Source organism: Alosa sapidissima, chromosome 23, assembly GCF_018492685.1.
Source record: "Alosa sapidissima isolate fAloSap1 chromosome 23, fAloSap1.pri, whole genome shotgun sequence".
NCBI lineage: Eukaryota > Metazoa > Chordata > Actinopteri > Clupeiformes > Clupeidae > Alosa > Alosa sapidissima.
This window is the reverse complement of record NC_055979.1, coordinates 25,638,328-25,660,302: the sequence shown is the minus strand read 5'-3', so window position 1 is coordinate 25,660,302 and position 21,975 is coordinate 25,638,328. Positions and strand designations below refer to the sequence as shown.

The following is a 21,975-nucleotide window of genomic DNA, read 5'->3' as shown; positions in this document are numbered from 1 at the left end:
ATTAACTGTAAAAAATATCAAACAATACCTTTTCCAGTCAGATAGAGGGGGCTTTAGGCCGCTAGAGAGAGAAATCAAGTCAATCAGCCAACTATTAAAAACTAGTTTTGTGTGCAGTTGTGAATTGTGTCCCTGTAAATGGGTTCCAACAAAAATTTGCACACAAAGAAAAGGATGAAGGCCTAAATTCTGGTTGTCGGTGTTGAATTGGGCTTCTATGATTGCTGATTTTGGTTTCATTGTGTGATCGCCATCATTCAAGAAAAAAGCAGCTCTTTTCCATCTTTCTATCTCAGCAAGATTGCAGCCTACTTAAGCAACAACATATTTCAATCATTAGCAATAAACAGAAGTGCAACTAATGGTTTAACTGGTTCTGTGTTTGTTTTAACTTCAAAGATTGAATGGTCTCGGCCTACTCAAACGACATCAGCATCCCATTCCTGAAAAACAAACAAACAAACAAACAATTGGCTACATTAGTATCATTGTGTCTTTGTGTCACTCATTTGTTTAAGGTTACAGCTGAATATGAAAAAAGGTCACATACATAGATTAAATAGCCCTAGGGCTATAAGATTGACAAAGAACTGTTTCTGGAGTTGCAGGCTAGCTGCCTCCCAAAGCAAAAAACAACAACAATAACAAAAACATACATAGGCCTACAAACAAACAAACAAACAAACAAACAAACAGTTGGTAGACTAGGGCCTAGGCAAGATCTGTGAGCTACATCAAAAGGATAAAGCATTTGGCTCACTCGTGTGGTGTTTCAATGTAATTGCACATCATTGCCATACAGAAGAGTTTTTAGGCTTAGTTCTCCAATGGTTGGCTTGATTTCCCAATTTCTCAGGCCAGTAAACACAAGCATAACTCGTTCATCATCATATGTTTTAAAGCATGTCATGATTATTAGAGTATTCTGTGGTTTTACCTGGTACCATAGAAATATTAAGCTGTTCATCCATGAGACCGGATGTACTTCCAATGTACCAGGAAACATTTGCTGTAGTGACTGGCAAGTGATAGGGGAGTGGAGAGAGAGTGAGGAAACGGGGAGGCCGTAAAAAGCTGCCGTCTCCTTAAACATAACCAATGTTTTCACGGATGGGGTATGGCATGTTCAACTTTACCAATTCACCAGTCGAACCACTTGACATGCCGCAAGATTTGCCATTATCATGAATGATGCGGCCTGGGTCACAGTCGCACACAGAGAGCTAGCTAGATCAGCCGTCCATCAGAACGTAACCAAGTTATTTCATGATGTGTGCTATGCTATGCTTTACTGTTCTGTGCAGTGATGTTAGGTGCTCACTCGAATACGTTGTCAATTACAGGAAAACTCATTAGATGTTGCCAATGAGCTGGAAGTAGTCCAGGAATCGTTGACTTGCTCTGTACCGAGAAGGATGAACTTAAGCTCGGTATATTCGGCATTCAGGGTTCTGTATTATGCTAGCTTGTTAGCAAGGAATAACGTGCATGCTATCTTGACAGGGATAGTAGAATGTCTGATAATGTTAAATTGTATCGCTGCAACAGTTAACTGAACAATGAATGTCATTATTTGCATGTGTGCCATACGACTGAACAGCAACGGGAATGATTTTAGCTTTTACCAACAGAGATACAACTGCTAACGTTGAGAGATTGCTAGTAGTTTGGTTCCAAATAGAAGGTTAGCTTAGTTGCTAGTGATGCACCTGCTGTTTCCTCAAATGATAGTTAATACTAATACAGCTGATGACGTGTGCTCATAGAAATTTGAAGTATATGCAGTAGGCCTACCAACTATCAGATCACTTTAGTTCGGCTGCTCAGATGGCCTCATTTGGTTTCATTTCTCTGTTGTGATGTCACGAAGGCCAAAGGTTGACAAAATGAGAACTGAGTAACATCAGGAAAGTTTACACAGGAGGAAGATGACACTGTACACTATTAAACTGGATATTATCATTTTGGATAGAGGTTTGTCCTCAATGCTAGGAATACTTTCATCATAGGCTTCATTGACCACTGCTTTCTCAGCTCACTATTGTGTGGTTCTAACACAGAGTGCCCCTCCTGTGTGTGTGTGTGTCTGTCTGTGTGTGTGTGTGTGTCTGTGAATGTGCGTGCGCTTGTGAATGTGCGTGCGTTTTTAGGCATGCTTGGTGCTTCTATTTCTTTGTGCTTCATTTCACTGTGCATTGATTCTAACAACTGGGTGCGTGCGTGTGTGCGTGCGTGCGTGTGTGTGTGTGTGTGTGTGTGTGTTGTGTTGTGTGCTGTCCTGTAGTGACCTGGAAGCGTGAGGCAGCATGAGTGTGAAGGCCTTTGAGCTGGTGCCGGTGGTGGAGCGCGAGCTCCTGATGGCAGACAAGGCGCGCATCAACATCGAGTGCCTGGAGTGCTGCGGCAAGTACCTGTACGTGGGCACCAACGACTGTTTCATCCACCACTTCCTGTTGGACGAGCAGACCAACGCCAAAGGCCACACGGTTTACCTGTCTCAGAAGCTTCAACAGAAACACCTGGGGCTGAAGAAGGCCGTGGCCGAGCTGAAGGCGGCGTCCGCCCTGGAGCGTCTCATTGTGCTCTGCGACGCCACGATCTACGTCCACGACATGCTCTCCCTGGAGGTCGTGCCGTCGGGCAGCGCCAAGATCAAGGGCGTGTTGTCCTTCTGCGTCAACGAGAACCCGGTGAGCGCCGACCCCTTCTGCGTGGAGCTGGGCGCGATCTCGTCGCGGCGGCGCGCAGTGCAGATCTACACGGTGCACGAGGACCGCGTGCAGCTGGTCAAGGAGCTGGGCACCACGCAGCAGCCGTGCGCCCTCAGCCTGGACGGCTACTTCCTGTGTCTGGCGCTCACCTCGCAGTACGTCATCCTCAACTACAGCACGGGCGCCTCGCAAGACCTGTTCCCCTACGACAGCGAGGAACGCAAGCCCATCATCAAGAGGATCGGGCGCGAGGAGTTCCTACTAGCTGCCCCTGGAGGACTGGGTGAGGCCATCAGGATGCTCTCCCGCTTAGTCAAATTAGTGTTCATCACAACACCAGCTTACATAGATATGGTCTATTTACATAAGTTATGGTCACCACTGTGAAATCACTAAAACTTTTCAACTTTTTAGCTCCAGCTCATTGAATCAGATTAGACCGTTAGCATCTCTCCTATAAGCTAACGGTCTGATCTGATTCAATGAGCTGGAGCTAAAAGTGTTACTGTCAGACTCAGAGAACGGCTGGATGAACTGGGGAAAGGTAAAACTCAATTGTTTAACTCAAAGGGAGGTGGAACACGAGTGAATTTCCCCAAATGGTGGAATATCCCTTTAAACTTTTTTAAACTTATTTTTTTGTGCATTTAGGTGTATTTACTTTATGGAACAGGAACAGTATATAATAGATTTTATTATTCTGCATTTATACAGATGTTTATGTGTTGAAAGCACAGCTAGAGCGAGATGCACCTTTTTAGGTTAAACAAGTGGACCGTTTAACCCCTAGAGTTAGTATCTTCATTACAGTCCATCCTGTCCTCAAACTAGGAAGTGATCTATTTTATCAAACCAGAGAATAACGCCACTGTAAACGATTTGCTGTTTTTGCTCTCAGGTATGTTTGCCAATGCGGAGGGCATGTCCCAGCGTGCCCCGGTGAACTGGTCGGAGAATGTCATCGGTGCGGCCGTGTGCTTTCCATACGTGGTGGCGCTGGACGAAGGTTTTGTAACCGTTCATAGTATGCTGGACCAGCAGCTCAAGCAGACCCTTTCATTCAGGGACGGACACATACTGCAGGACTTTGAAGGTGATGGTTTAAAAAAAAATAAATAAATAAAAAAAAAAAAAAAAAAAAAAAATTAAAAAGTTCATATCTTGGCCTTGGCTACTGGCCAGGAGTCTTATGGGTCGGGTCCTATGCGAGTCCAGGTTTGATGCTCGCATGCTGGATGTAAACAGGCCCAGCTTATCCCTGTTTGGTTGTTGAAGATGACAGGCAAGGTTTGTCTGGTTCTTTCAGACCCCCAGTTTGGGTTTCACTCAAAGTTTGTAGCAAAGGTGTTTGGATCTATTGATTTATAAATAAATGAGAGTGAATGAATGAGAGACATCAGAAAGTCTCCTTTTATGCTGTTGATGATGATTCGGTCAGAGCTGCTATTTCAAAGATATGAGTGTGAACAAAAGTGTGAGGTGTACAGTAGATTCAAAGGAGTGATGCAGAGCTGTGAAGGCTTTGTATTTCTGTCTGGCCCTGCTAACCAAAATGATCAACCGATTTTATCAGTCGTTTTCCAACATATTATTGAACGAATGCAGATGAACAGGTCTTGTTATGGCGTGGTTGCATCGACCTCTAGACTGATACTGTTCAGATATGACTACTGTTTGAAAACAAGTATAGGTTGTTCTTGTAGTTTTGTGTCATGTTTTAAGCCAGATACCCATTCTGATTGTGTGAGACGTGAGGGTGTAAGATAAGAAGAAATACTTTAATTATCCTGAGGGAAGTGTGACTGTCACAACAGCACTGTCTCATGCAAGTAAGCAAACATTAACATAGAATATGTATAAAATCTATAAATAAAATGTAGAAAACAGCCACATCATTGTGGTAAAGAGGGGAAGAGTTATATAGTTTGAGGGTCATTGGAGCGGATAACCTTTAGAAGCTACAGTAGCTTTTGCTCAGAGCATTTTCGTATCGTTGAGGTGGTGCGTTTCTTCTCCCTCTGCGTCTGTCTGGCATGTTGTGGTGCAGATGACTTCACTCCAGCTGAGCGTCTGCTCTGTAGGAGGGGGGATCAGCTGAGTCATCCTCAGATTAGACACGGATGAGTCTGCCCATGATGGAGCCTGTTTCAATGAAGACACATATTCTGTTCTACAGCGCAGGAGTCGCACCGTATGATGTCTGCAATAATCCCCCACCTGGAGATTTGTCAATGGCTGTAAACAGAGACAATATTAGGGTATCTTTCTTTATGTCCTACTGTTGCCTAACTCTGTAGAAGCAGAGCTCTTGAGAGATGAGAGCTCAAACTATGACACTTTGTAAACACATCTCTCTCTCAGTGATGTTGGCTGTATACAGAGACGGTGTTGGGATGTCTTTCTTTATGTCCTGCTGTTGCCTAACTCTGTAGAAGCAGAGCTCTTGAGAGATGAGAGCTCAAACTATGACGCTTTGTAAACACATCTCTCTCTCCGTGATGTTGGCTGTATACAGAGACGATGTTGGAATGTCTTTCTTTCTGTCAGTATCAGTGATGTAGCTTACACTCTTTCTCTGCTCTGAAGGCAAGCTGGTGTTGTCGTCCACGAAAGCTGTGTACATGTTGGTGCCGTTGCCCCTGGAGAGACAGATTCAGGGCCTGCTGGCTGGAAACAGAGTGGAGGAGGCGCTTACCCTGACAGAAGGAGCTCAGAGAAACATACCCAAAGACAGGTTCCAGGTACCCCTCTTTTTTTTATAATTATCACTACCCATGAGCGAGGGGTTTCATCAACAAGTCAACTATTAAAATCACTATTTAAAAATCAACTATTATAATCCGTGCTGTAAGCAGCAGTCAAGATAGATAGATAGATAGATAGATAGATAGATACTTTATTGATCCCCAGGGGAAATTCAACTAGCTGTGGACAAAATCACTAAAGGCTTAAACAGGCTGGACATTCCTATGTATGGAAGTACAGTACTGTAGAGAAAATGAAACTTGTTCTGTAGTGACATGTGCATTGTGTATAGCTTTATTAAAGTACAATAAAAACACTTCTGCTATGGATAACCATCTAATGAAATACCCGCTGCTAACAATTAGCACTAGCAGTAATGCTAACGACTAGTCAATAACTATTATGAAAAATGTGTCAACTTGTAAAAATCAGTAGTGGTGAAACCCTCCTCGATGAGACAGTCCCTGATTGCGACAAGAGCAGAGATATCTTTTTTTATGGTCCCTCTCTTTTCTCTCAGATTTTGCACAAAAGAATTCTACAGCAAGCAGGATTCATCCAGTTTGGACAGCTTCAGTTTTTAGAAGCAAAAGAACATTTCAGGTAATGTGACCGCTGACCACCACTATTGACCCGTTGTCATTTTTGTAACTGTTATGTTAAACTGAGCATTTCAGTAGAATAAGTAGTAAGTACATAGGATAATGCACAAGGATAATAGATATTCTCAGATTTCTCTGTTAAAGTGTATGTGTGTGTGTGCGTGCGTACGTGTGTGTGCGTGCGTGTGTGTGTGTGTGCGTGTGTGTGTGTGCGTGCGTGTCTGTGTGTGTGTGTGTGTGTGCGTGTGTGTGTGTGTCTGCAGAAAAGGTCAGCTGGACGTGCGGGAGCTCATCTCTCTGTACCCGATGCTGCTGCCCGCCTCATCGTCCTTCACGCGCTGCCACCCGCCGCTGCACCCGTTCGCCGACCTCAACCAGCTGACGCAGGGCGACCAGGAGAAGGCGCAGCGCTGCAAGCGCTTCCTCATCAGCTATCTGCACGAGGTGCGAAGCAGCGCCGGCACCAACGGCTTCCGCGAGGAGGTGGACACGGCGCTGCTCAAGCTCTATGCCGAGGCCGACCACGAGAGCCTCTTGGACCTACTGGCGTCCGACAACGCCTGTCTGCTCGCGGACAGCGCCCCCTGGCTAGAAAAACATCACAAGTGCGTAGCACAGCGTTTCATCTGAGGCACTACCCAGTGTTTCCCACAGAATTGAATTCCATTTGTGGTGGTTGGTTTGCAGAATTAACTTGAGTACAACAGTTTTTAACAATTAGCACAGTGTGGTTATGATGCTAACCAGATTTAAGCACAATTTAGTACAACCTGGAAAATCATTGTGTGTTGGTCAAAGTTGATATTGTGGTGGGCCGCCACAAATAAGTCAATGTATGGGAAACACTGCTACCTAATAACAGTACGGGTGTGTCTGGAGTTACAAGATGAGGGTTGCTCATTTAGACATACTGTCAGTCATGATAGATAGATAGATAGATAGATAGAATACATACCTACTTACTTACTTGCTTGCTTGATCCCCAAGGGGAAATTCAAGGTCTCAGTAGCATATAGACATCACACACAACATGCACTTACAGCAGAAAAAGTATTATAAGTAAAAGTAAGGACCAAGCAACACAGTGTTTCACTATGTTTTGTTTACACTATTGGAATTATCCTCCTTTTATCATTTACTGTTCACACTGTATCATTTACTGTTTTTTAACACTTCAAAATAACATTTGCTAAATGAACCTTACATTTTTCAGTAGCCATAGGTGTGTAGACTTGAACAAAATCTGGTTTGGTTCTTAACGGGAGCTTTTACTGCCTGAAATATCCGATTTTGTTTACCACGCTCTGAGTTATAGTGCTGGCCTGATGGGTCGCCTATTTACGCCGTTTCAACGGCACATGAACGGTTAGACCGAGAATTCTCGTCATGAAATTAAAATTCCACTGGAGCTCCAAGCGGCTGTGTACACGCGGCCTTACAACACTGTTTACAGCTCTTCCGAGTCATGGTAAAATGTGATTTTTGGTACATAGCTAATTTAGATACACCTATGGTGTGGGTGCTTGCGTTTCTTCAGGAGTCCGCTGTCTTGGTTTGTATAGAAATGGATATTAAGTGACACATACACGCAAGACGGCGGAAATACGGGACCGATGGTAATAGGGGGAGTTCCGATATGAAGTCCAGCATGCACTGCGTTAAAGTCATCTTTAGCTCTGTTCTTGAGGGCTAACATTGCTGACCTACAGTCTATATAATGTTTGCTGCTTTGTGATGTTAATGTCTCACTCTCTCCTTCCCCAGGTATTTTGCGTTGGGACTTCTGTATCACTACAATGGCCAGGACTCTTCAGCTGTACAGGTCAGACAGATTTCACTTTTACTTACTTTTTTTTGGCCCGCCACCACCCCCCCTCTTCGGAGGACAACTTTATTTTTAATAGAGCAAAATATATATTTTATAGCATACACAATATGTTATAATACAGACTTAGATTTATATACAGTACATTACTTTGTCCTACTGTAATCAGACCTTCACTTTTACTTACTTATTCATTATGCTTTTATCCCAAGTGACTTGCCTATGTCAATTATTACAAGGGCCAGTCAATGAATAAGTTCACATTTGTTCCTAGTTTGGTTGACCGTACATGGGTTAGACTTGAATTATTCAGTTATGAGACTAAAGCAAACGAAACGTGAAATTATCTAGTTTTCACTCCCACTGCTTGCTGAAGTATCTCTTTGTTAATGATGTAATCCTGAACCTTTCGGCTCCTGTGTGGGTCCAGTTGTGGGCGCGGGTGGTGGATGGCGATCTGCAGGACTCCACGCGGTCGGACCTGTTTGAGTATGTGGTGGACTTCCTCAGCTTCTGTCCCAACATGGACCTGGTGTGGAAGCATGCAGATTGGGCCTTGAAAAGAGACCAGACGGTGAGTGTGTGTGGCTCCCTCTCCAACTATTCAAGATTCAGTACTTTATTGCCTTACAACTTGGTTTCAAACTAACTTGGTGTTTCTGAAATTGTGAAAAAAACTGAGCAGTGTATAGATATCAGTATAGTATAGTATATAATATACTCTTTTGATCCCGGGAGGGAAATTTGGTCTCTGCATTTATCCCAATCCGTGAATTAGTGAAACACACTCAGCACACAGTGAACACACAGTGAGGTGAAGCACACACTAATCCCGGCGCAGTGAGCTGCCTGCTACAACAGGGGAGCTGTGAGGGGTTAAAGCAACACGCACGCTATTTGTTTATCCAGCACCGGCTTTGCAAATAACAATGTCCACAGACAAGGTAGAATATGTTGCATGATTTATGAAAGTACGATGTATTGCGACATCAGATGCAAGTCAAATTTGTAGTTTCTTATGTCTCATTCCATCGAACTACAGATACCGCTACCCGATCTGGCAAACTTACATAGTGTGGTTATAGCCGATAGAGGGCTGCGAAGCGAATGCAGAAGTGCCGTTCACCCTGTTACAAGTTGATGAACCACTGAACCGATTTTGGAAACATTATTTTAAGGTACAAAAAACTCTTTGGTGTTGCTTTAAGTGCCTTGCTCAAGGGCACTTCAGCCGTGCCTACTGGTCGGGGTTTGAACCGGCAACCCTCCGGTTACAAGTCTGAAGCGCTAACCAGTAGGCCACGGCTGCCCAAAACTATTCAGAGACATTAAACACTCATTAGGCATCTGTGTGGTGTTTGCCCTGCAGATAGGGGTGCAGATCTTTACCAAGAGGCCGGTGGAGGGACGTGACCAGGGGGCGCCGATGAACCCGGAGGACGTGGTCACGTACCTGCAGAAGCACAGCCATGCTCTCCTCCTCTACCTGGAGCACCTGGTGCTAGAGAAGCACGTACAGGTAGGAGCCCTCATACTTGGTGTGTGTGCGTGTGTGTGTGTGTGTGTGTTTGTGTGTGCAGTGTTTCCCACAGAACTGAATTCGATTTGTGGTAGTAGGTGACTATGATGTGGTTATGATTTAATCACGATTTAGCCAGTTGTCTTCTATGCCAACAACAATCCTTGCAGGATTTTTAATGTTTTCTTTAAACATGCATGCAGGTTTGTTGAGGGACAGAGACTCAAGGAGAGGCTGTACAAAGGTGCACATAGCTCTACAATGAAAGGATTTCATTCAGTTTAGTACAACATGGAAAATCATTGTGTGGTGGTCAGTGTTGATATTGTGGTGGGCCGCCACAAATAAGTCAATGTATGAGAAACACTGGTGTGTTTTTGGGGGGGGGGGGGGGGGCGGGGTGAACAAACCGAGAGGAAGTGGTCACATACCTGCAGAAGCACAGCTACTGTGAACGTCCCTGGTGTTAAGTCTACAAATGCTAGTGGTTAATTATTACTTTAAGATTTGTGCCATTTCCAGCTTGGCACTTGGCATACTTGGCATTCATTCATTATTTGCAGGGACAACAAATTGGAAGTTAAGCCATGTTTCTAACCTTGCAGTTTATTGTTAATGTCAATGTCAATTTTATGTATATAGCGCATTTACAGACCGCTTAGCCGCACCAAAGTGCTCATTAAAGTGCAATAAATTTATTGCACATCAATCATCATTAATCATCAATCTTCGAATGGCATTGACACCAAAACCACTGCACCTCTATAGAATGAAATTTAAAGCCCATACTGGCAAATAATATGAAGCAAATAATTATTAGTAAAAGTTAGTGTTGTCACGATACCAAAATTATGACTTCGATACGATACCTGCCATAAATATCACGATGCTCGATATTGAAACGATACTACGGCGAAATCCTAAGATATCTGGAAAAGAAAGGACTCATACCTCCTCCAAGTGTATTGAGTCATTTGTGTTGAATTCGGTGCACTTTTGTAGTGTGCAGGTCAATTCTGGGTTCTAAACTTCCTACATAATTATTATTTTTATAGTCAGTAAAATAGTATAGGCAAATAATATGAAGCAAATAATTATTAGTAAAAAGGATGTAAATTTGCTCTCTGGACTGCTGTCTGCTTCTCTCAAACATCAACTTTTGATGCTCTAGGGACCCGATGAATGGATAGAAATCAATGGGTGACCTCAGGGCGATAAGGCTATAGAGGTGCAGTGGTTTTGGTGTCAATGCCATTCGAAGATTGATGATTAATGATGATTGATGTGCCATTTCCAGCTTGGCACTTGGCATACTTGGCATTCATTCATTATTTGCAGGGACAACAAATTGGAAGTTAAGCCATGTTTCTAACCTTGCAGTTTATTGTTAATGTCAATGCCAATTTTATGTATATAGCGCATTTACAGACCGCTTAGCCGCACCAAAGTGCTCATTAAAGTGCAATAAATTTATTGCACATCAATCATCATTAATCATCAATCTTCGAATGGCATTGACACCAAAACCACTGCACCTCTATAGCCTTATCGCCCTGAGGTCACCCATTGATTTCTATCCATTCATCGGGTCCCTAGAGCATCAAAAGTTGATGCTTGAGAGAAGCAGACAGCAGTCCAGAGAGCAAATTTACATACTTTTACTAATAATTATTTGCTTCATATTATTTGCCAGTATGGGCTTTAAATTTCATTCAGTATGGGTCTTAAAGGGGTCTTAGAAAGTCTTTAAATTGGTCTTGCTGAAAGCCACAGAAACCCTGTCCTGTGTGCTCCAGAAAGAGGTGTGTGTGTGCGCTTGTGTGTGTGTGTGTGTGTGTGTTTGTTTGTGTTTGTATGTGTGTGTGTTTGAGGGGTGTCCTGTGTGTTCCAGAAAGAGAAGTGTGTGTGTGTGTGTGTGTGTGTTTGTGTATGTGTGTGTGTTTGAGGGGTGTCCTGTGTGTTCCAGAAAGATGTGTGTGTGTGTGTGTGTGTATGTATGTGTGTGTTTGAGGGGTGTCCTGTGTGTTCCAGAAAGAGAAGTGTGTGTGTGTGTGTGTGTTAGGGGTGGGCGATATGGACAAAAAATAATATCTCAATATTTTTTGTGTTTTTTGACGATAACGATAATTACTCGATATCCTTTAAAAAAAAAAACTGTTTTTATAAGTCCAAGTTACTTTACAGCTCATTATTTATGAATAGCATCATTACAATAATAACCAATAACCTAACCTGTGACTTTTTAACCAAACCAATGCATTGTCACTTTATGACACATTTCAAATTCTGCCCTCACTTGTGTGTGTGGCAATGACATGGTCTAGCCAGCTACATTTCAGAGGATAGATAGGCCTGACAGTTTCCCAAGAGAAAGTCTGAAGCTGAAGTTCCTTTCAAACCTGTTTCACTGTAAAACTAAGCAGACCTTACAGAATAGAAACTAATGCATTAGCTTATGGCTAATGTATATGAGAAATCCCATAGAGATACTAACAGTTAGCATAATCGATAAAAGTTGATATTTAGAGCGAACTTCAGTCCATTTACAAAAGGGTAACATAAGAAGATTTATTTGTTTACAACTGACTATTAAAACACTCCAAAGCTAGCCTAATGGTTACATATAATACCGTGACTTTAACTCATCAATGCCACTTGAACCAAGTAGCCGCACAAAATAAACATTAGGCGTGCGTGTGACAACGTGGACCACTAGCAATCACATGACTTGCTCTGCTGTAGCCAGGGGCTTATCTCGCATACACCTCCTGGCTTAGTGAATGTATGGGGGTTCAATGCGTGATTTGGAGTGTTTTCCCCCTAAGTAATTTAAATACTCGATAATGTCAATTTGCACATCGTTATAACAGCAATCACAATATTATCGCAGACGATATATATCGCCCACCCCTAGTGTGTGTGTGTGTGTGTGTGTGTGTGTGTGTGTGTGTTTGAGGGGTGTCCTGTGCGTTCCAGAAAGAGAAGTGTGTGTGTGTGTATGTGTGTGTGTTTGAGGGGTGTCCTGTGCGTTCCAGAAAGAGAAGTTCCACACGCACCTGGCGTTGCTGTACACAGAGCGCGTGCTGGCTCTGCTCTCTCAGCCGTGCTGCTCAGACGAGGTCCTGGCCCAGGCCCGCTCCAGACTCCAGCACCTGCTCAAGGAGTCCGACCTCTACCGCGTCCAGCTCCTACTGGGTGAGTTCTTAGCCTCTAGTACCGCCTCTAGTACCAGGTCCAGCTCTTACTGGGTGAGTTCTTAGCCTCTAGTACCGCCTCTAGTACCAGGTCCAGCTCCTACTGGGTGAGTTCTTAGCCTCTAGTACCGCGTCCAGCTCTTACTGGGTGAGTTCTTAGCCTCTAGTCTCTAGTACCGCGTCCAGCTCTTACTGGGTGAGTTCTTAGCCTCTAGTACCAGGTCCAGCTCTTACTGGGTGAGTTCTGCTAGACATCAGTTTGAGTGACACTTCTGCTTACTTATTTGGTTTACGTTTGTATCCAAAGGGACTTACAACCAGTTCTTATATACATGGGCCAGTCTCCCCCAGAGTAACTCCGGGTTAAGTGCTTTGCTTAAGGGCAAAACAGTGGCTAGCCACTCCAAAGCCACTATGCTACCACCGCCCCGACTTCTACCCAAACACATAACTGACTGCGTGACCCTGTGACATGGCACATGACTAGAAGAAGGTCGGCACAGGGCTTTTGAAATGGAAGGATGTGATGATACTGATCGACGTACACCAGCCATCTGTCCCAAGTGGATCATGTGACAACACTAATATGTGTCCAGATTGGGCTTGGTCCATTCATTAATCTGAATGCTGTACTGTAGGACAGTGCTTCGCTGAACTAGTCCGTGTTATTTGCCTTATTCACGCGGCGGACATTGTGTAAACCAAAAAGAGCCACATGAAAGCGATAACTATATCAGCTTTTTACCACCTCAAAAATATTAACTCAGAGGGCTGATGTCAAAACATGACTTAAAAAAACTCATTCTTGCATTTATCTCCAGCAGGGTTGATTACTGCAATGGACTGTTCACAGACTTTCCTAAAAAGACTATTAAACAGCTTCAGGTGATACAAAATGCAGCAGCTAGGATTCTAACAAAAACTAAAAGAAATGACCACATTACTCCAATTCTTAAGTCCTTGCACTGGCTTCCAGTAAGTCACAGAATTGACTTTAAAGCACTATTGCTTGTTTATAAATCAGTAAATGGAGCAGGACCTAAATACCTGTCAGACATGCTTCAGCAGTACACACCTTCTGGTCCTCTAAGGTCCCAGATGAAAAACCTGCTAGTAAAACCTACTGTTAGAACTAACCATGGTGAAGCAGCTTTTAGCTGCTATGCGGCTCAGCTGTGAAACCAACTTTCGGATGACATCAAAAAGGCCCCACCTGTAGCCAGTTTTAAATCTAGACTTAATAATAATAATAATAATAATAAGTTTATTTTATATAGCGCCTTTTTCAAACCCAAGGTCGCTTTACATAGTAGGAAGGCAGGGAAACACAATAACAAACAAACAAACAATACAACAGAGACAAAGGCAGGGAAACACAATAAACAAACAAACAATACAACAGAGACAAAGGCAGGGAAACACAGTAACAAACAAACAAACAATACAACAGAGACAAAAGCAGGTTCTGTTCAGATGCTTTCTGCTAACTGTGCCGAGTTACAAATTCTGAATCTGCCTTTATAATTATTCTACCTTGTCTTTTATCACTTTTTTTACTACTTTTGCCTTTGCTTACTAATTATTCTTTATTTTTAAATGATTTTACCTTGTGTTTTATGTTTTTTCTTTTTATTATGATCTTTACCATTTAACTATTCTTTGACTATATTGCCCTTCTATGCTTTTATTTGTTATTATTGTTTGGTTTTGTTTATGTAAAGCACATTGAATGACCTCTGTGTATGAAATGCGCTATATAAATAAACTTAACTTGACTAAGGGCTACACTGACTATATCATTAATGCATTTAATACACAACACAACAACCCTATGGTTTGTGTACCCTGTAGCCTCATTTTGGTTTACAATGGCCTCCGTGTGAATAAGGAAAATTAGAGCTACTGAAACCGCTTCCTTGCTGCACCTAGTGTAAATGTGATTCCACCTTAACGGTAAAACAGTAGTGATGATGATGGTGGTGATGATGGTGGTCATATTTGCCTACAGGTAAGATGGAGGGCGTGGATCAGCTGCTGGTGGAGCAGGCCACACTGCGTGGGCGTCTGGGCGAGCATGAGCGGGCACTCCACATCCTGGTCCACCAGCTCCAAGACCGCGCAGCCGCTGAGGACTACTGCAGCTGGGCGGCGTCCCCCCAGGACCCTGCACTGGGCCAGCAGCTCTTCCACCTGCTGTTGGACACCTACCTGGATCCCGACGTGCCGGGCGGCGTGGACAACATGGCCGCCGTGGACCTGCTCAATCGCCACGGCAACATGTTTGACGCTGTGCGCGTCCTGGAGGTCCTGCCTGAAGGCTGGTCGCTGCAGCTGCTCCGCCCGTTCCTGACCACCGCCGTCCGCAAGAGTGCCCATGCACAGCGTACGGCCCAAGTGGCCGTGGGACTGGCCCGCGCAGAGAACCTCCAGCTTCTGCACGACCGAGTGAGTGGTCAACTAGTATGTGTGTGTATGTGGTGTGTTAGTATGTGTGTGTTGTACAGTGGGCATCGCTTTCAAATGACCACTTCATTCGCGCATTACGCGGCGTGAAGCTGCGTGAAGCTTTAGTACCACTTTCAGCCACTGTGCGTCGCTCTGCCACTGTACATCGCTCTGCCTGCCGTCCCTTACATAATTGTTGCCGAGAGTAATCCCAGCCTACGAATTCAATAACAAAATAAATCATGCATAATTAAACATTACCTCGATTTAGGCTACTTGGGTATGGCTTAAGGCTTGACTACACGAAAATCGAAATCGAAATTTGCTGTCTACATTATTGTCAGTGTTGGGGTTAACGCAACTACGCAAATCAAAACAGTGGTGTGATAATTGAGCCAGTAGAGAAATAACTGTTCAGAATTAATCTGTAGCCTTGGGTAGGCTTCTGCAGAAAACAATGTTGTTGCCGATTTAATACTATCTGGCGACGTTTTTAACAGGCTACGCAATAGAGGCTTAGACAACTATGACCCACGTTTTGGTTTCGTAAATTAATTTGCCCTACTTGACTGCAATGTAGTCAATTGACTGCTTGACATGTCATTTTTATTTTTCTGTACGATAAACAATTACATCTGCTTTATGCCGCAGAATTACATTCAGCTGACTGCAGACGCGCCACTTCCCTCCCCATATTCCAAGATTAAGATGGTATGAAGTGATTTTTTTTTAGGCTACTATCATAAAAAAATAGTTAAAACGAATAGCTATTTGCAATTTGACAAAACACTGGTCCTCATTTTGCGAATGCGAGGACGATATGAGCCTGTTGCATTTAGTTACGTGTCCGAGTCACGCATAATGTTTGAAAACCACTGGCTCGTAATCACAATAATTTAACACACGACAGTTGGATAACCTACTTCATCATGTCCCCATGCCTACATTTTTGTGAGTAGCATAGAGATCGTTAAAAACAATAAAGTATGGCTCTCCGTTTGGGACTTTGAAAACTTATATTTTTAATAGACTACCGTCGAAGATGCTGACTTGCAAAAGCCTCGGGATAACACGTTATCTCCACTATCATCAGTCATGCCCCTTGATCAAAGTGGGGAATGAAATAAAAGTTTGATAACCACTGGCTTAACAGGTTACCTGCAGTCCAGAACACAGAATCTGTTGCAATATTCTGATGATCGGCGATTATATCGGCAAATGTTTGTTTTCCAAAGTAAGAATTTCACTTCACCATGCACCTTCGACAATACCTGGCCTACCTGGTATCATTACAAACATTATTCTGTGTCCTAAAACTGGCATATTTTATGGCATTGTGTCATGTATGTATGTGTGTGTGTGTGTGTGGGGGAGCTGGCACGCGCTGAAAACCTCCAGCTTCTGTATGACCAGTGAGTGGACAACTAGGTGGTGTGTGTGTGTGTGTTAGGGGTGGGCGATATGGACAAAAAATAATATCTCTATTTTTTGTGATTTTGACGATAACAATAATTAGTCGATATCCTTTAAAAGAAATTTGTAAAAGTCTGAGTTACTTTACAGCTCATTATTTATGAATAGCATCAATACAATAATAATAAATAACCTAACCTGTGACTTTTTAACCAAATCAACCAATGCATTGTCACTCTGACACATTTCCAATTCTGCCCCCACTTGTGTGTGTGGCAATGACATGGTCTAGCCAGCTACATTAGAGAAGATGAATAGGCCTAACAGTTTCCCAAGAGAAAGTCTGAAGCTGAAGACTGAAAACTAAGCAGACCAACAGAGTACATCTCAGTCATTTGCTTCGAGGTTTTGTTTAAGAGAAATTATGTAGGCTAACATTCCAAGTTACAGAATAGAAACTAATGTGTTAGCTTATGGCTAATGTATATGAGAAATCCCATAGAGATGCTAACGGTTAGCATAATTGATATTAGAGCGAACTTCAGTCCATTTACAAAAGGGTTAGGCCTACATGAGAAGAGTTCTTTGTCTGTTTGTACAACTGACTATTAAAATACTCAAAGGCTAATGTTTTCTCTCCATATAATACCATATAGGAAAAAACGTGACTCATCAATGCTACTTGAACAGAAGTAGCCGCACAAAATCCCAAGTAGCCTACCTCTCGCTGCACAAAATAAACATTAGGCGTGTGTGTGTGTGACAATGTGGACCCACTAGTGATCATGTGACACTTGCTCTGCTGCAGCCAGGGGCTTCTCTCGCATAGGCCACACCTCCTGGATTTAGTGAACGTATGGGGTTTCAATGCGTGTTTTCCAGTGTTTTCCCCATAAGTAATTTAAATACTCGCTAATGTAAATTTGCACATCGTTAAAACAACAATCACAATATTATCGCAGACGATATATATCGCCCACCCCTAGTGTGTGTGTGTGTGTGTGTGTGTGTGAGAGAGAGAGAGAAACTATGACTAGTGAAGTGTTAAAAGCAGTACCAGACAACCATCCCAGTGTTTTTATAAATTGAGCCTTTGGCATAGTGAGTGTGTGTTTGTTTGTGTGTGTGTTAGAGTTCTCAACGGGTCGGGTTGGCCCAACAAACCAGACGGGACCCGCAGGTTCAGGCCGGGTTCGGGTCGAAAATATAAGTAAATGACTCGGGTCGGGTCGGACCTCTGGCCTATTCCTTTCCGCTCAGTGAAAAAAAAAAAACATGTATTAATCATCGCTGCTGTTCACCGTAAAGAAAGTCTGGTTGCTGCGTGCAACGTGCATCATGGAGAGGGGCAGGGGCAGACCTGATGCCGCTGCGTGCAGCCTTTAGCCTGGAGAAGAAGATGGAGTTGGTGAAAAGTAAACTTGCCGCAGGTGAATTCACTGTCGCTACTACAGGAGTGGGAAAATCAGAGGTCTGGAAAGTGTTTGGAGTGGTGCTGGATTCTGATGGAAATTCTACAGGTTATGTGCAATGCTCAAAATGCAAGGTGCTGATGAAATATGTGACCCTGCAAGGCGAACCCAGTCGCTTTGGTAAAATTTACAAAATTAAGTTATTGTGCTCACATGAACGGCCATAAACTAAGCTTTCCAACGACATGTAGCCTATATCGAGGGTGTTGCAAAAAGCATCGTTAAGATAACCGCATCCAAAGGTGGCATGGTTCTTCCGTCACCATAGCCTACGCCAGAAGAGGAGAAAATCACCGTTTTAAGTAAATTGTCACGCTAATGCTGGGTTCCGGCAGATAATTCATGTTGATGTGTCGGGTTACATCGGTTCCGGGCTTTAAAAGCCACAGGCCGGGTCGTAATTTTCAGGCCCGTTGAGAACTCTAGTGTGTGTGTGAAAATTGAGCCTTTGGCATAGTGAGTAATTCACTCTCATTCCATCAGTAAATGGTATCCTGTGACGTCCAAGCTCAGTGGTGTTTCTTTGTGTTCTCTCTGCAGCTGAAGTGCCGCGGTGGCCCGGTGTTGGTGTCGGAGAAGAAGGGCTGCCAGCTGTGCCACAACACCTTCAGCGAGCCGGACTGCGTGTGCCTGCCCGGCGGGGTGCCCGTCCACACGCGCTGTGCCGCCCAGCGGCTGCGGGACTCGCCCACCAAGCGACGCTTGGAGAACGGCAGCAACCACACATGAGTGGACCAGGTGACGCCTGGGTGTGTAAATGTGAAAGCAGCGTGGGGGGGGCAGGGGGGGGGGGCGCTGGCTGGCTGAACAGATGCATGAGTGGACCCACCTGGCCCACCTAGGCCCCCCAAGCCCTGGACAGAATGACCCAGCTGAGTCCACGCTCCCTCAGCAAATGCCTTGAAACTGTGCCCCTCCGACGCAAACCTAGTTGTTTTTGTTTTGTTTTTCTTGTGTGTGTGTGTTTGTGGATGTGTCTGAGAATGCATGAGGGAGGAGTGAGCTGGAGTGAGTGTGTGAGCGAGCGAGTCTGAAAAAGTGTTGTTTGTGTGTTTTTATTTATTTCCATGCAGTTAACTGTGCACAGTAACACTTCATGCCGGAAAAGCAACAGCTGTCCTTTTTGTAAACAAAAGAACAAAACAAATGGTGAGAGTCACTTCACTGAAGAGAACCCATCTCCCCCATCCTTAAACCTTTGGCATGAACTGATTCTGGGCTGTTTAGATGTCTAGGTCAGTTGAAGTGTATGTCATAACAGTAGTTCCCTCAAGACAGAAGTTTCCCTACCAGAAAGACTACAAATACCAGACATCCCCTGGCACATGCCCTGCACTAAAGAAATCACCATCCAGGTTTCATCGCTCTCTGTGTGATAGTCTGTGGGACTCATCAAGGACTGAATAAAGATGGCGGTGTCATTGTACAATTCCAAAAGGACTGTCCAACTTAACGGCCATAATTGTGGATTTCACTGAAAGGGAAATGCAACGCTAGGTGTTGTTGGTTGCTCGTCACGTATGCTCTATGTGCTTTGTTTGCTACATCTGACGTGTTCTTTTGAGTAATGACCGTTACCACAGCTTCAAAAGTTTCTTTTGTAGTGTGACAAAAAAACAAAGACGATAACATGCTTCGTCAAACTGCAGTGTGTTTTATGGAAGATTTAACTCTGAGAGGAGCTGTGATGAGCACAAGCCAAGAACCCTGCGACTAAAACACCCTTAAATACGAGCTAGTCTTCTGGCTGTACTCTCTCTCTCTCTCTCGCTTTCTTACTCTCTCTCTCTCACTTTCTCTTTCTTTTTCTCACACTCTCACTTTTTCTTGCTTTCTTACTCTCTCTCACTTTCTCACTCTCTCCAATGTTACATATCGGCAGTTTCTTTCTCTCAAGCTGCAAATGTGAGGACCCTGTGGGATGTTTCAAATGAAGTGAGTGGTCTCATACTTTTCTGTGAAGGAAAATAGATCAGATTTCCCCCCTCCTCTTTTAGAGCCTTGTTCAAAGCCTTATAATTGTCAAGATCATGTGGACATGATTAAAAAAAAAAAAACATGTAAACATGATATGATGTAGGCAATTCCACTGGCCATTGAGTCTCGCTCATTTTGTTTAATTGTACCTGTGTGTGTCTTAAAATCTGCATTCATCAGCAAGGTACTTTGAGATCAGACTTGAAAGACGAGATGGAATGAAAGATGTTTGTTTACAGGCTCCACAGGGGCACTGTGTATGTGGGGAGCACAATTGATGCACTGCCTAACGACCCGTTACCACTGCAGAACTGTAAGGCCACTGTAGCCATGACGACGTGATCATATACTCCGCTACTGAAGCCGTATGGCAGCAATGTCTAATCTGTGTAAGCCATGTTAACATAACTTTATCAATTAATCAATCAAAATGGCATCCTTTGTAAACCATTTTAGTGATCATTCAATCTGGCCAATCTCTCTGTTCAGTCAGTCTGTGCATGAACTAATAACATCTCAGATTTATTTGAGGGATTACACTAAATTGGTGTAAGCAGCTCTTTCGAACGATGTCTGTGTTAAATTTTGAGAAGTGATTGCCTTGGATATTTCAGTTCCCGGAGTTGTGTAAAATACGACAAGCCTCAGTTTGAAGATTTTAGCTTTGACTTGTACACAGAGTACCGGTCAAGTCCTAAGGAGATGTGGCCCTGGTACTTACATATGAAATGGTTTTCAAATCCTTAATCAATTATGAAAAAAAATCTATGACCCCTTTAAACCCAATCCTCAAAAGTACCTACATTGCTATATCTTTATATCTTCAGAAGTATTTTAAATATAAATACTGGTATGTAAATATTGTATTTATAACTGTCGCTTTGTAACTCATTGCCAGCGTGGGTGGAATGTATAGACTGTACAAACGTCCATTGTAATAAACATGATGATGCTTAACCTGACTTTTTGCACTGGGTCCCACCGTTAAAACAACAATAAATCAGCCTGTTCACTCATTTCATTTCTACACGCCTACTTACGCCCGTACGTTACTTAGCTAGTCTAAGGGGCGTTGTTAAAACCCCCCTTAGCGGTTGTAGAATCAGTGTAACCTACGGACACGAGTGGCTTATTGCTTTTCTAAAACTGTTACTGTAAATACCTGGCAAAGTTTCATAAAGTAAAGGCACAGCAACTAGAAATAACAAGTTATTCCTAGTTATTCCCAGAGGCGATTCTAGAGTCTGTGGGGTCCCCAAGCAAAAATTCCAAGGGGGCCCTACCGACAAGTTTTATAACCATTATGTTATATGAAATAATAAAAATACAAAAACCGTATTATAAAAATTCTTATATTTTGAAATGTATCTCAAAATATAATTTTGAGTGCATGGTGTATGCACTTAGCCTGGGTGTTCCCATGCTGCCTTGCGCGCGATTTGATTCACGCTGCTAAGGCAGCCTGGAGACCATGGAGCAACAGGCAAGAGTGACATTCCCCGTCGACAATCCCCCCCCCCCGCGCCACGTCAACACACACTGGCATGGGAGTCGAGCGCTCTAACCACTGAGCTAAAAGCCCAGGCTTCCAACTCAGCGGTTAGAAGCGTTCTTAAGGTTAGGGGTGTGAGGATTTACACACGCAACTAGCATCACCAGCTAGCATTCACCAGCCCCAGGTCAGTTACCAGTTGATCCAATATTAGTTGTGCAGAAATATAGCCCGTCTTATATACACCAATTGAATTGAAATAGAAATTGTAAAGATTTGTATTTTTTGTAATTATTCCATATTTAGTGTGGTCATATCAGAACCTGAAGTAGCCTACAATACAAATGCAAGCATGAAGCTTCAGAGTATTACCTTTCATTTGAGGCCAAGATTATGCTTATAAGGGGTTCATATGCAGTAAGCATTTGATTGCCAGTATGCATTTTGGAGAACCCAAAGTCCTATGGGGAGTTTTCATAGGGCATTTTACCAAATGCATGAGCATACCTTGGCAAATAATGGTCTAAAGTACTCATGTTGTCATTCTATATTGATCTACTTTTGCACACAGCATGACAAG

At 43.3% G+C, this 21,975-nt stretch overlaps 1 protein-coding gene across 1 annotated transcript; it reads left to right on the top strand.

Annotated features, from left to right (window-relative positions):
• The first annotated feature begins 1,019 nt into the window (after nt 1-1,019).
• tgfbrap1 (transforming growth factor, beta receptor associated protein 1) lies at nt 1,020-20,860 on the top strand. Its single transcript, XM_042079938.1, has 12 exons — nt 1,020-1,115; nt 2,285-2,994; nt 3,610-3,804; nt 5,298-5,452; nt 5,977-6,059; nt 6,322-6,663; nt 7,823-7,880; nt 8,314-8,457; nt 9,253-9,402; nt 12,438-12,597; nt 14,605-15,041; nt 18,467-20,860. Exons 2-12 carry the CDS (start codon nt 2,307-2,309, stop codon nt 18,653-18,655), a joined length of 2,601 nt encoding a protein of 866 aa, XP_041935872.1. The 5' UTR covers nt 1,020-1,115; nt 2,285-2,306; the 3' UTR covers nt 18,656-20,860.
• Nucleotides 20,861-21,975: the final 1,115 nt, after the last annotated feature.